This window comes from Mirounga leonina, unplaced genomic scaffold (assembly GCF_011800145.1).
Source record: "Mirounga leonina isolate KUSES-001 unplaced genomic scaffold, KU_Mleo_1.0 Mir_418, whole genome shotgun sequence".
In the NCBI taxonomy this organism is placed as follows: Eukaryota; Metazoa; Chordata; class Mammalia; order Carnivora; family Phocidae; genus Mirounga; species Mirounga leonina.
In genome coordinates, this window is record NW_023270739.1 from 3,640,158 (window position 1) to 3,653,227 (window position 13,070).

At 54.4% G+C, this 13,070-nt stretch overlaps 1 protein-coding gene across 2 annotated transcripts in view; it reads left to right on the forward strand.

The window, feature by feature from the left end:
* The window catches only part of TCF20 (transcription factor 20), a 56,165-nt gene extending 43,390 nt beyond the window's left edge, over positions 1–12,775 (forward strand). The window contains exons 3-5 of one of the 2 annotated variants that reach the window (XM_034987373.1): positions 5,959–6,008; positions 7,075–7,202; positions 12,555–12,775. In XM_034987373.1, the coding sequence (XP_034843264.1) occupies positions 5,959–6,008; positions 7,075–7,158 (134 nt within the window). In that variant the 3' untranslated portion in view covers positions 7,159–7,202; positions 12,555–12,775. The remainder of the gene's footprint in view (positions 1–5,958; positions 6,009–7,074; positions 7,203–12,554) is intronic. The other variant, XM_034987374.1, reaches the window with a different exon arrangement.
* The last annotated feature ends 295 nt before the right edge of the window (positions 12,776–13,070 follow it).

Here is a 13,070-nt window from a genome sequence, read left to right on the forward strand (position 1 = left end):
TGAATCTGCAGGTACAGCTGGGGAGTTTTGCCATCTTAACAATAGTGTCTTCCAACCCATGGCCAGGCAATGTCTCTGCATTTGTCTCATTCTTCAGTTTCTATCAATGGTGTTTTGTAGTTTTCAGAGTATACGTTTTTATTGTTGTTGTTGTTGTTTTAAAGGTTTTATTTGTTTACTTGACAGAGAGAGACGCAGAGAGAGAGGGAACATAAGCAGGGGGAGTGGGAGAGGGAGAAGCAGGCTTCCCGCAGAGCAAGGAGCCCGATGGTGAGCTTGATCCCGACCCTGAGATCATGACCTGAGCCGAAGGCAGACGCTTAACAACTGAGCCACCCAGGCGCCCCTAGAGTATAAGTTTTGCACTTGTTTGTTAAATTTATTCCTAAGTATTTTATTATTTTTAGTGTGACTGTAAATGCAGTTGTTTTCCTAATTTAATTTTCAGATTGTTTGTTGTGAACATATAGAAACACAATTGATTTTGTATATTGATCTTGTATCCTGCAACTTTGCGCAGCTCATCGATTAGCTCTAATAGTTTTTTTTAATGGATTTCTATGTACAAGATATGTCATCTGCAGATGGGTAGTTTTACTTCTTCCTTTCCAGTCAGATGCCTTTTATTTCTTTCTCTTGCCTGATTGCCCTGGCTAGAACTTCTAGCAGAATGTGGGGTAAGAGTGGCAAGAGCTGACATCCTTGCCTTGTTTCTGACCCATTAAGTGTGATGATAGCTGTAGGGTTTTCATAGATGTTCTTGACGCAGCTGAGGAAGTTCCCTTGTATTCCTAGTTTGTTGAGTGTTTTTATCACTCAGCAAGGGATTTTGCATTTTACCATTTTTTCCGTGTCTGTTGAGATGATCAGAGTAGTGTTTTGCAGTGTCATAACTGTTGAAAGAAGGGGGAACTTTAGTCCATGAAGTTCCATCCAGTGAGTGATGCAGGAGCCTTAAATTTTGACTCTGAACTTTAGCCTGGGAAAGTCCTCTCTCTTCATCTAGACCCTTGTCCTTTCAGTGGACGTTTCACCAGTTACTTTCTGAGCATATGTCTAAGACCTTCCCCTCACCAGCCCTCATAGGGCTTTCATTCGGGATGGAGGGGGAGAAAAATGGGAAGATCAGCGAGGGTGCGGCAAGTGGCAGGGTGCTGGTTATCTCTGCGTGCTTGAGAGGGAGGAGGGGAGGGCATGGCTGACCAGGTGGTGGAAGCAGGCACAGGGACATGAAGCAGAGTGGGATCTGACCGGTGTGGGGAGGAGTCCAAGCTCATCTGGACCACCCTTCCTTCCCCGGAAGTTGTTTGAGCTACATGCCCCCTACCTTGCAGGTCCTTCTTATCCTCTTTTCCCTCCCTCAAGTTTCCATAGGAGGCACAGCTGAAGAACCAGAAAGATACAGAAGGATAATGTTTATTATGCCACAGTTAGATTCTCATAAAAATGTGTGTTTGCACTTGCTGAAAGGTGGCCAGTGGCCAGGGCACTGTTTGACCAGAGGGAGTAAGAAGAGAGCCTTGAAATGTCAGTTCAGGGAGTTTGGGTTTTAGTCTGTCCCTTTCCGTTCTCTTTCTTCCCTTACATGTTTCTGTGTTGAGTCTGAGCTGTAATTCACCCTGAGTCGTAGTCTGGCACATTCCATAGTAAAGCCTCTTAGTCCTCTCTCTCTCTCAAGAGCCAGCCGTTGCCGTTTCTCATTTTCATGATATTGCCCCTAAATTCTTTTTTCTAGTTTAAGCTTCATGATTTTTAAATGAAGATGTTTAAGTATTAAGTTTATGGCAGTTACTTATAATTTTATGCGGGGAGTACTGTATTGCAAGACTTGGTTCTCCCAGTCAGTGGCCTGGTAAGAGGTGGTCTCCTTTGCTTAGAAACATCCAGTGAGCAGCAGGCAGGTGACCTCATCTCATGCACACACCCCCCCCCCCCCCCCCGGCATGAGTGTACCCCCTGTCTGCATGCTGGGGCACCAGCCAAGTTAGGGACCAGGCTCCTGGCAGTTTCTTGAGGGATTAAGCAGGGCTGCTCAGGAGGACTTTCTGACATGATGGGAATGTTCTAGATCTGCACTCTCCAGCACAGTAGCCACAAGCCTTATGTACCACTGAGTGCTGAAAATGTGGCTAGTTGGGAACGAGGGACTGGATTTTTATTTGACTTCATTGTATTTAAACTTAAATTTATGTGTCCATGCGTGGCTAGCAGCTGGAAAGCACCGGCTTAGCCTGGCCTTGGTCAAGCTCAGGTGGTAGGGTTGGGGTTCTCTGGGAAGTGCACAGGGCTCGTCCTCCTCTCCAGAGGAGGCTTGCTCAGTCATCTGCCCTGCGGCGAAGCTGGGGTTGCTTTACCAGCTGAGGGTTAGGAAGTAAATGATTTTGGTCACTGTCTGTTTGAGCCTGTCTTGTGTGGCCGGCCCAGAGAAGTTGGTAACATGTATTCGGCAGAAGTTGGTGGCTACATATCCAGTGAGAGGGAGGCTGCCTGGGTCGGGGTGGCCCAGGTGCGGCCTTGACCCCCGGGCTTTGCTTTTCCAGCTGCCACATGCTCTGCTGCTCCATATAGAGATCTAGGACCAAAGAAGCAGCATCACAAGGTGACCGTGTCTATCTTTTGATGACCTGAGTCAGTGACCCAGCAGCCTGTACTGCTCTGTGGGGATGGATGCTTATGTTTATCCCACAGGGTCTGCTCGGGAATTCCGTTCTCTATGTGATGGATCTTTGTGTCCAGGAAAGGCGTTCATTGATTGACTTCCTTAAAAAATGAATAAATGAGTCCCTGAGTTGGAGAGTTCCTCATCTCTGCATGAGTAAAGAACAGATTAACACTTTCATCTTTGCTTTCCTGTTAACCACCCAAACCTCACAGAGCTGTTCATGTCTTCGGGAGAGCTTTGATTGCTGGGGACGTCTCCACTGAAACAGAATCTTTTTTTGCGGAGGGTCTGTGGCTGCTGCAGCTTCCCCCCACCTGTTGTTGGTCCTGCACCTGTGACGTCATGGTTAGCGGTCCTGAGCTGCTTGTTGGGTCACAGGTGCAGGCTGAGGCTCCAGGGGCTGCAGTAACAAGAACATGAACACTGGTTTAAAGAAAGTAATGTCTCACTGCAATGAGCTGCAACCACTAAGACCAAAGGAGAAAAGAGCTGCATTAGCACATTAGCAGCTACTGTGCATAAAGGCCGGAGGGGGTTTTCCTCTTACCCGGCAGGAGGAGGCCCAGCTGGGACGTGCTGTCTGCAGCCAGCCCTGCAGCAGACTCTGGTCTTGACGCAGTGGGCTCAGGCCCCCGGTGGTTATGAAAGGACTGGTGTCTGGCCCTTCCCCGGAGAGACCCTGCTCTGCACCCCAGAACCAGTGCCAGGGCTTGCCCTGCCCCGACAGTCCCGTCCTCGGGCCCAGGAGCCCCTCAGCAAGGCGGGTGAGGCTGGCAGCTCCCTGAGTCCCAGGCTGATTGGGCCAATCTGAGCACCAGCTGTAGCTCTGAGGGAGATTGCGGCCAAGCTGGAGATGACGTCGGGGGGCTGCCAGATCCGAATGACAGCAGCCCTCCCCTCTCCTTTTCCCCCTCTTCAGGTTTAGAGTCTTCGGCCGGGGTGGATGTGGCCGCACGTGGGTGCAGGTAGCTCCAAGTAGCTTGTTGTGAGGAGCTCAGTAAAGTCCACTCTGCATTTAAACTAAGTGTAGAGAGAAGTGAAAGCGGATCCTCTTCTGGGGCGTCGTGTTTGTGTCTGGAAGCCATCTTGTTGACTGGACAACCTTGTGAGTCTTTTCCAGCGTGTGTGATGATCCGGCACGCCATTTACTTTGACTTCACTGTGTGGAAGTGCTGACCAGGCCCTCTGGCCAGTGTGGGAAATTGCCAGGGGCTTAAGGAAAACAAATTGAGAGGCTGGCTGGCCATTTAGGGCGGGTGCCTGTTGAGACACCCCAGCAGGGGCCCCACCGAACCTCTCACCTGGCTCTTTGCTCTCCTCGCAGCAGGGGCTGGGTCAAGGCAGCCAAGAAGAGGCTCCCTGGGCCCTTGGGGGTGGCTAAGCTCTCTGGCCGTGGTTCTCGTCCCTGCCAGGAGCGTGGATTGCGGTTCCTGATGGCCTGTGCACACTACAAGGACAGATGAGAGCATTTGTCTGCAGTCTTCCTGCATGGGAGGCATTGCCAAAGGTGGACGTGGTCTCTGGCAGATTTGTGTAGGAGACTCCCGTTTCCAGAAGTACCTGACATTAGCTCCAGTTGCCTTCAGTGTGTACTTACATTGTCTTATTTCTTTTCTGCTTTTTAACTTAGAGGGCATGTTTCCTAACTTCAGACATGTTTTACTAATGGTCTGTCACAGCTGGTGACTCCTCCATGGCTGGGAGGGGGAGTGAGCCGCCGCTGCCTTTCTGATGGCACCTTTTCCAGCTAATATGGTCCCCCTTCCTCATTTCTCTAAACTCCTGTGGCATAAAGGTGGCCGAGCCCCACGGGGGCTATGCTGTTTCTCTGGCCCAAACTAGAGACTGCCAGCAAGCAGTGCTGCCAAAGCCCAGGTAAGGAGAAAGTGCTTCCCCTGAGCCCCAGTTGTCTGTCTCCTCCTGTTCCTAAGCTCTCTGGCAGATTGGAGCAGCAGGGGCCTTGGTCACGCCATGTATTTGTGGGCTTTAAATTAACACATTTCATTTACTGCCATGCTATTTGCTTGCAGGGGGAGGGCTCGGAGGTTAGCCGGACTTGCTGAGCTGTGCCCGGAGGCTGGCTCCGGGAGCAGAGGGGCTGCCTGCCCACTCCTGGGTATTCAGGGGCTCCAGAGGGAGGCAGTGATGGGACAGGCCCAGCCCAATTATGAAAGAGTCTTTTTCTGTTTGTTTAAGATACAAAGGACCTTAGAAGTTTTCGTTTGTGTGTTCCCTTGCGTATTATTATTTCATGTGAAATCTGTGGGTACACAGGCTGCTAATCTGGACCTCAGTTTAAACTTGAGTTAAATCATACATTTAACAAGGCTAAGTACCATGGCTGCTTCCTGCCACGGTGCCCGGGAGCTCTCTGAGAATGTGTGATCAATATTTATTAACATTCTGCCACCGCATCTTGCACCAGTGACCTGGCTGTCGGTCTCCGGGAGCTGTGGTGTGCAGAGTGAATTCATTAATTAGATTTCCTCGCCCTGCTCCACACACTACCCTTGTGCCTCGGAGCTCAACTCACCTGGAGGCAAATGCGTGTCCTTGCTGTCAGCGAGGATGCTGTCAGCATGTTAAAAGTTGGAATGAATCATTTTCCTCCAAGGATTAGTAACCCCCTCGTGGGATTTCACTTTCCCCTGAAGCATTTAGTGTGGATTATGTGGCTCGTGTCGGGAACTTCTCCTGTGTCTCCGTGGGTTGTGCGGCAAAGGTGATAGCAGGGCTCTGGACAGGGGAGAAGGGTGCCTCCCGATTGGCGGTGTCTTCACGAGGAAGCTTTGGCTTGGGCCTGTTGGAATGGGCTTAGCCTAGAATGAGGGATTTTAAAAATAACGTTTATTGGAGATTGTTTCTGATTATGAAAATAATGTAATTGTGGAAATACATTAAAAAAATAAAATCACCTATAGTCTTGCTACCCAAAGAGAACCACTGTTACATTTTGGTAAGTTTCCTTTGTCTTGTTTTTAATGCATATGACACATTTTGATAAAATTAGGATTGTACTTCTATATTTACGTATCCTGGTTTTTCAAGCCATTTTGTGTCATGAGTGTGTCCCCGTACCATTAACTGTTTTGAAACATTAAAATTTTAAGTGGCTGATACTCCACCATGTTGCGGTCCCATAGTTTATTTGGGGGTGTCTCTAATGTTTCAGAAATCACAGTGTGGGGACCACTTATCTCCGTGTCTGGCACTGTCAGTCCTGGCTAGTGTGCCCCCACTTACCCTGGGCTGTACCACCCGCTGGCTCGGTCTGACTGTCCCTTTCTGTCTTGTAGATTGTTTGCTACATGAGGAGAACTTCTCGGTGAGGTGCCCCAAGCACAAGGTGAGTCAGAGCGTGTGCCCCCAGAGGGGCTGGGGGAAGGGGGTGTTCCTCCCAATCTGCAGACCCGACATTGGAGGCTGCACCTGCTCCTGGCCCCGGGAGGGTGGGGAGGCCCGGTGCTGGGGGGGGGACCTGTGCCCCAGGCTGGCCCCCCCATGTGCTGTGGGAGGCTGGGAGAAACGCGGCGGGGGGGAGCGGAACGTATTTGATCGTTAAGAGAAATTCAAAGATCAAACTTAATAAAACTACTGATTCCCATTTTAGTTTAGTGGAACCCCAGTTCCCAGGTGGCGCGAGGTAAGATTGGTTGTAGGCCTTGATACATAGCAGAGGCACTTTCCCAGACTAAAAGAAATCAGAACTGACTCCAGGGCTTTGGGGGGAAACTCCGTCTTTTTACCTCGGCAGAAGCGACTGGTGGTGCAGTTGGTGGCCCGCCGCCGCCGCCGCCTCATTTCCCGAATAATTCAAGAGGCGGTCTCTTGGTGTGGCCCTTTTTAGGGAAGGATGGAAGATAAGGGGCGCCTGGGCTGTTGCTGAGCTAGCGGGTGTGTTGGGGGCATGGAGGGCGCGGAGAAGGAAGCCCAGGGGAGGACGGGCCGCCCAGCCGATCGGGCGCCACCTGGCGTTTCCCGCGGTGGCCGCGCGCTCCTCTGGCTGAGGTCACACTGACACCTGGTGGTCACGACGCTCGCAGGCGCGGTCTCCGACTAGGGCTGAAATGAACCCGAAAGAGGTCCTCCTGACAGGTCTGCCCTCAAAACGCTACTGAAAGATGCTTGCTTATGCTTTTCTTTAAAAATTATTTTCAGAGATGGACCACAGGATCTTATAGTATTCTCTTTTAGTTAATTTACGTGTTTTTATTTTTAAAACTTCTCTTTTTTAATGGTCACATTTTGCCTCAGAAAGCCCTGTCTGAATATCTCCTGTTTGTCATTCAATACTGACTCTCTGCTTTTTCTTTCCTTTTCCATGTGCCATTCCTCTCCTCGCTTCTGCCCTCCCGACCCCCACACTGTTCTTCGGTCCCTCCTGTCTTGTCTCCTTGGCTTTGCCGGCTCAGCCTCCCCTCCCATTCCCCCTCCCCCCCTTGCAGAACAAGACAGCGAAAGGCAGCCTCAGCACAGAGCAGTCGGAGCGGGGGTGAGGGGGGCAGTGTGCTCGTGGGAATGGAAAGTACAGCAAGCACAGGTGAGTCGGGGCCGGCACCCCTGCCAGAGTCCCGGTGGGTGTCGGGGCCTCTGCCCTCCTGCTCGCCCCAGGCCAGCTGCGCCGCTGGCCTTTAAGCGCGTGGACTGCCGACACCGGGTGGATAAATCGTTTCTCCGACTGTCGTTCAGCTCCCCGAATGTCCGTGGAGAGGTGCTGGAGGCTTTAACACTGTCCCGTGGCCTCTCGGAGTTCACGGCGACTGAGCTGAAGGCAGGCCTTGTGTGTGGTGCTCCCGAAGGCTTCGGGACAGACCCGGCCAGCAGCCCACCCCGTCCCTGGCTCAGAGATGCTTGCAGCCAGGGGGCCGTCCTTTTTAACTTACTCCCTATCTGTAAAGCTTACGGTGGCGTTTCCTTTGAAAAACAAAAAATTCCCCAGTTTTGTTCTTTGAAATCTTTTCCCCCAAGTACTGTGAAGTGTTCCTTTGCACAGAAGTACAGAGGGAAGGAAAATCCCCTCAAAGATTTAAGGGACTTTAGCATCCGATTTAATTTTACTCTTAAAAACCTCAAGAGATTGAGTTGTGCTTTTGTGTGTCTGGGCTCGTGGTCAGGGCGGCAGCGGCGCCGCGCATCTGTGGAAACGGGATTAGTGGACTAACGTCCCCAGAGGCGGTGGGCCTCCCCTGCTCCCCGCTTTCTCACCCCCTGCCGCCCCTCCATGGAGTCACAAGGGCTGAGGAAAATAGACCGTAAAGAGAAGGGGGAAAAAAGCCAAAATGTAACTTGAGGTACTTGCTCCTACAAGATAGAGAGGGGGGCCAGTTGTCTCAGAAATGTTCATGAGGGGATTAGTTCTCTTCAAATGGGGGGCTTCCGTGTTGATGCCGGGTGCCTGAAGGCCACACACAGGTGCGCCAGAGTCTGTGGCCCGTTCCCTCCCCCCGGGACGGCCGGCAGGTTCCACCTTTCTCGGGAATACCTAACAGTAGTTTGGGGAAAAACTAGAATTCATCTCAGACAGTGGCAGTTTTCCTCCTTTGAGAGTCCTGCGTTTCTTAGGTGGGTCCTGGTACCGAATTCCAGAGAAGCCCCCTCTGCTCTGCTGTGTGCGGCCCTGGGGCTGTAGAGGCCTGCCGTGCTCTCTCGAGGGGGCTGTCGAGTGAGGCCTCCGCAGTCGTGCCTTCCTTTTCTCTCTGCCTCTTCCAGGGAGAGGGGCTCGGAGTGGAGCCACAGGTGCTCTGGTCACAGGAGTCAAGTGAGCGAACTGGCGGCGGCGGCAGCCGCCACTGGATCTCTGGAACAGAGCGGGGCCCACCGGCTCCTGCACTCCTTTGCCCCTGAGCAGCCCTCGGTGCAAGACCGCAGTCTGGATGGTTTTCCAGCCTGTGTCTCTTGGCCTTTGTTCTGTGCCTGGGCTCTGCCTTCTTCCTGGCAGTTCCTCTGCCTGGCCGATGGGTAGAGCCGCGCGCTCTAGGGGCCACGAGGAACATTCCTGGCAGTGTCCTGGACGGCCCCGTTAGGGAAAGAACCATTTGTTGTCCGGTGCCTTTTGTTTTTGTCCTGGAACTCCAGCGTGTGTTGGGGAATTTTCATCTTGTTCATCATGTCCTTCCACTGCTCCCAGCCGTGGGCGCTGCTGGAGGACTGCCCTCGGCTCGCACGTGGAGCAGTGAGCTGCGACATTCCGACCTCAGCCACGGTTGGCGTGTGCTGTCTGTGTGGACGGAAGACGCGCGCGGAGTGGGGAAGCGGCTGACGCATCAGTGTAGGGTGGTTTCCAGTCTGTTGAGGTCAGACTGTTCACCTCTTAGAGGGAAGGGATGGGCATACTGCCTCCAGCCATGTCCGCCTGAAATGATTTTCTGCGTACGCTGTCCCCACAGGGCGGGACCCTTGTCCTGGTTGCTCAGTTCAGCTGTCACGTTGAGGGCGGTGGCCGTCTGCAGATTGTATGGAAACCCCAGTGATTGGGATGGAGAACATTCCATCTCGGGGGCTGTTCTCGGGACAGAGAGCTACTGTCCCTGGGGATCCTGACATGGCAGGGAGGGGGCATGAGTACATGAATCCTGCTTCTTGGTGCCCCATTTTCTCACACAAAAGTGCAGTGTAACCAGGGGCAGTGCACTTACTGTTTCTGCTTCTGTTTCTTCTGTAAAGAGAGGAATAACAATGGCCGACCTTGTGAGGATTCAGTTAAGAGATGTCTCTGAGGTGTCCGCGCGGCCTGGCGTGGGGCGAAGCTTGTGCAAGTCCTGGGGCGCTGGTTCTCACGGCCTGCTGGCCCGCCGGGCCCTGCAGGAGCTGGAGGGGTCAAGGCTGGACCCTGCTACCGCCCTGTCTGGCAGAAAACTGGGGGCTGGGAGATGGGAGATTTAATCCCCCCAGCGTCCCCCCAGTATCTGAGGTGTCTGCACTTGTCCCACAGCAGGCCAGCAGTGCCAGAGAGGAAAAGTCCTTGGGCAGCCATCCATCCGGCAGGCTGCTTCCTCCCCGTGTCTGAGCAGGGTGGCAGGCCCGTGGGTGCCCGCCTCCTCCCTGTGCTGACTCCTAACCACGCCTCCACAAAGGCCTGTGGACGTGTCTGGCGAGCTCCTCAGAGGCCGGACTTCCTCCCTGTAGGCTTTGGCACTTGCCCTTCCCTGGGCCTGGGTGCTCTGCCTCCCATCTTTTGTGACAGGCTCCCTCTCCTCTCTGGGTCTTGGCTTCAGTGTCCCTTCCTCATGAGGCCTTCCCTTCTGAGTCCCTGTCTGCCTCCTTCCCACGCTGCAGCTTTCCTGTGCCAATTTGGAATCATTCGTTTGTTTGCTTATGTGCTTCTCCACGAGACTGTGCACTCAGTGAGGACAGGAACCAGGTCTGGCCCCGGCCGCTGGGCTCTAGGCTGGAGCGTGCGCACGGCGGGGCCGGCAGAGGCTGCTAGAGAGGGCATGCACCCCAGAAAGGAACGCGCTCACCACCCTGCCGGAGCCTGGATAGGTACAGGTGAGGGCCCCACCACGCAGCCCCCACCGACAGGTGGGAACTGGCCGGGCAGGGCAGGCAGAGGTGGTGGATTCTTGCTGCTCTGGGAGAAGGCCGGAGAAGGTCCCGCTAGTTCGGGCCCTGGAGGGGCCGCTGAAGGGGAAGGAAGGTGGGAGCGTGACGAGTAGAGGGAGTCCTGGAAGGCTGTGGCCCCAGGTGAAACCCTGCTCACCGGCAGCCGGACATCAAGATGCCTTTCCAAGAGAGTATTGAAAACCCCCGGCACAGAGTGGCTGCCTGCTCGCTGTGCTCTCACTGGCTGCGGCTGGCCCTGCGTCGGCCCCTGGCTCCCTGCTGGGGAGCACTCCCTGCTGGGGAGCACGCCGTCTCAGCAGCATCCCATGCAGACAAGACCACACTGTGACTGAGGCTCGAAGGCAGAGTCCCGGGGGGCCCAGGCAGAGGGCTTTGCTGGACGGGAGCCCCAGTCCCACCCCTCAGCAGCCCTGTGGCTTTGGGTCCCTCCGCTTCAGCTTTGTCCTCTCTTGAGATGGGGGGTCAGGCCTTGGTGTCATCATGCGGTAGCTTCTGTGAAATCCTAGCACAGCGCCTGGCACACGGATTTTCTGCCCAAGCTCCCTGTTGAAGGAACAGTTCTTGAGAAGTGACTCTGAGAAGTTCGGGTCCCCTGACCTTCAAGGTGTGTGAGGTCAGACCCTGGGGAAAGGTCCCGTTAGGAAGACTGGAAGACAGAGCCACAGTGGGGGGGCTGCTGTCAAGGCCATAGCTGCCCAGACTACCAGGCGCACCCGGGGCCCCAGGTTGGCAGCCCACAGAGCGCCCCCAGCCGGGCAGGCCTGGGGTGCCGAGCATGCTTCACTCTGAGGTTGGGGGCTGGGGTGGGGCCTTTCCTTCTGAGCAGTTAGCAGGCTAGGGGTACAGGCCCGACACTGCCAAGCCCTGGGGAGGGCAAACCCTACCCTGTCTCCCTCCGCAAGCAGAGCCTTACAAGGTGTGCCTGGACATCTGTCCTCTGCGCGCACGTTCCCACATCCCCAGCCAGACTTGGCCCCTCTGGTTGTTGCTTGAGGCATCACATTAGCTCTGCCCTTGTCATCACATGTACCAAAGGCCTTTGGTTCCTGGGGTGGTATCGGGAGGCTGCTTCTCTCCCCTCTCCTGGCAAGCGGCCTTAACCTCAGGGAAACCAGAGGGCGGGACTGGCGAGTCTCCCTGGGCTGGAGGCAGACTGGAGCATGGGCCGGGAGGGCTAGGGCGACTTCTGGGGCCCAGAGCCACCTTCAGAACAGGGAAGCCACGCTGTCACCATGGACATCCTGAGCAGGGGGACATTGTCCTGCTGTCTCTGCAGAAGGTCTTCCTGCCATGTTTTCTGCCAAGCAGTTACACGTCTCTTTTTGGTGAAGGCTGGTATATATATATTATATATATATATATATAATATATATATAATATATATATATATGGGTGCTTTTAAATAGAAGGTTCTTAGCTCCTGCACACAGACCAGCCTTCTGAACGATTTTGCCTATTAGTAGCATGAGAACAGAAGAGGGATGGTGCCGCCTGGGCTTTCCCGAGGGTTATTTGTTGGAGGAGGGCAGCAGAGGGGGTCTGGGGAAGAAGGGAGCGCTCGGACTGGCAGGAAGAAGGTAGGGGGAGGCCACCACTCCCGGCTTCTGCTCTGATTGTTCTGCACTGATCCTTGGAAGAAACCGCTGTCTCTCTCTGAGACCTCTGCATACATAATGACCCATGAAGTACTCGGAGGAGACCGTGGCACAAGCCCACCGCCCCACGTGTTCATCAGGATCGTCTCCCTGAGCCCGGAGCCCGGGCTGGAAGAGGAGCCAGTGCAGGGGACGCCTGGGGAGCCTCAGAGGGGGGCCCTGCCCTCCCCGACAGAGCTGGCTGAAGAGCGTTCTTTGTTGAGTGTGAGGAGTGCGCTCTGTCCCTGCCAGCGCTGTGACGGGGTCCTGAGCACTGCTTCCGCAGGTCTGCGTGCTCAGCCACCTCTGTGAGCACCGCTCCCTGCCACCGAAGTGCCCAGCTCCACCGGAGGCCGCTGGTGGTGGGGTCCTGAGCTGGGGCGCCCCCTCCAGGGTGTCGGAGAGCTCTTTCCTGGTCTCCGTTCCTTCCACGCACTGGGGAGGCCACCGCGCCGCGAGGGGCACAGAGTCCATTCGCAGCGCAGCTGGCCACGTCGCTGCCGCCCTTCACCGTGGTCCCAGCCCAGCGCCACATGGTCTGGGTCACATGGTGGCTCCACCCCTGGCCTTGGGGGTCTCCCGCCACGTCAGCACACTTGCGGGGGGTCTGCAGCTGCTGGACCCCCGGAGCGGGGGCTGTCAGCTCCTGGGCCGCGCGGAGGTTCCCAGCACCCAGTGTCGGTTCTGTCTTCCAGGTGAGACTGTGGAGATGAGAGGTGGTGGACACTCGCGGTGGAAGGAACCGTCCTGCTGTGCGGCCCCGCCCTGCCCCGCCCGCCCCACCAGCACCTTCCCAAGTCCTTACATCACACCCAAACCGTGACACCACAGGAAAGAAAGACCCAAGAAGTTGGAATGGCTGTTTCCATGGACACAATCTCCATAGTGACAATGTGGGGGGAGGGGGGAGGGGTGGGATGATGGGAAGGGGGGGTGAAAAGGGTGGGATAAAAATATATATATATAAATCTATTTTTAGTCTGGAAAGACTTTGTTTAAATGAAAGGTGCGCTATCCCTTTTGATTCTATTTTAAAATTCTCTAGTTAAAGAACTCCAAATTTGTTCCAATAACAGTGAAATTTAAGTGTGAAATTGAACAAGCTGGTCTCATAAAGGACGGGATGTGGTTTTGATCTTTAGCCTGCCTCACACCAGTTCAGAGAGCTGCAGACCCAGGGTTGAAAGAGCAGACAAACCACACCAGAACCA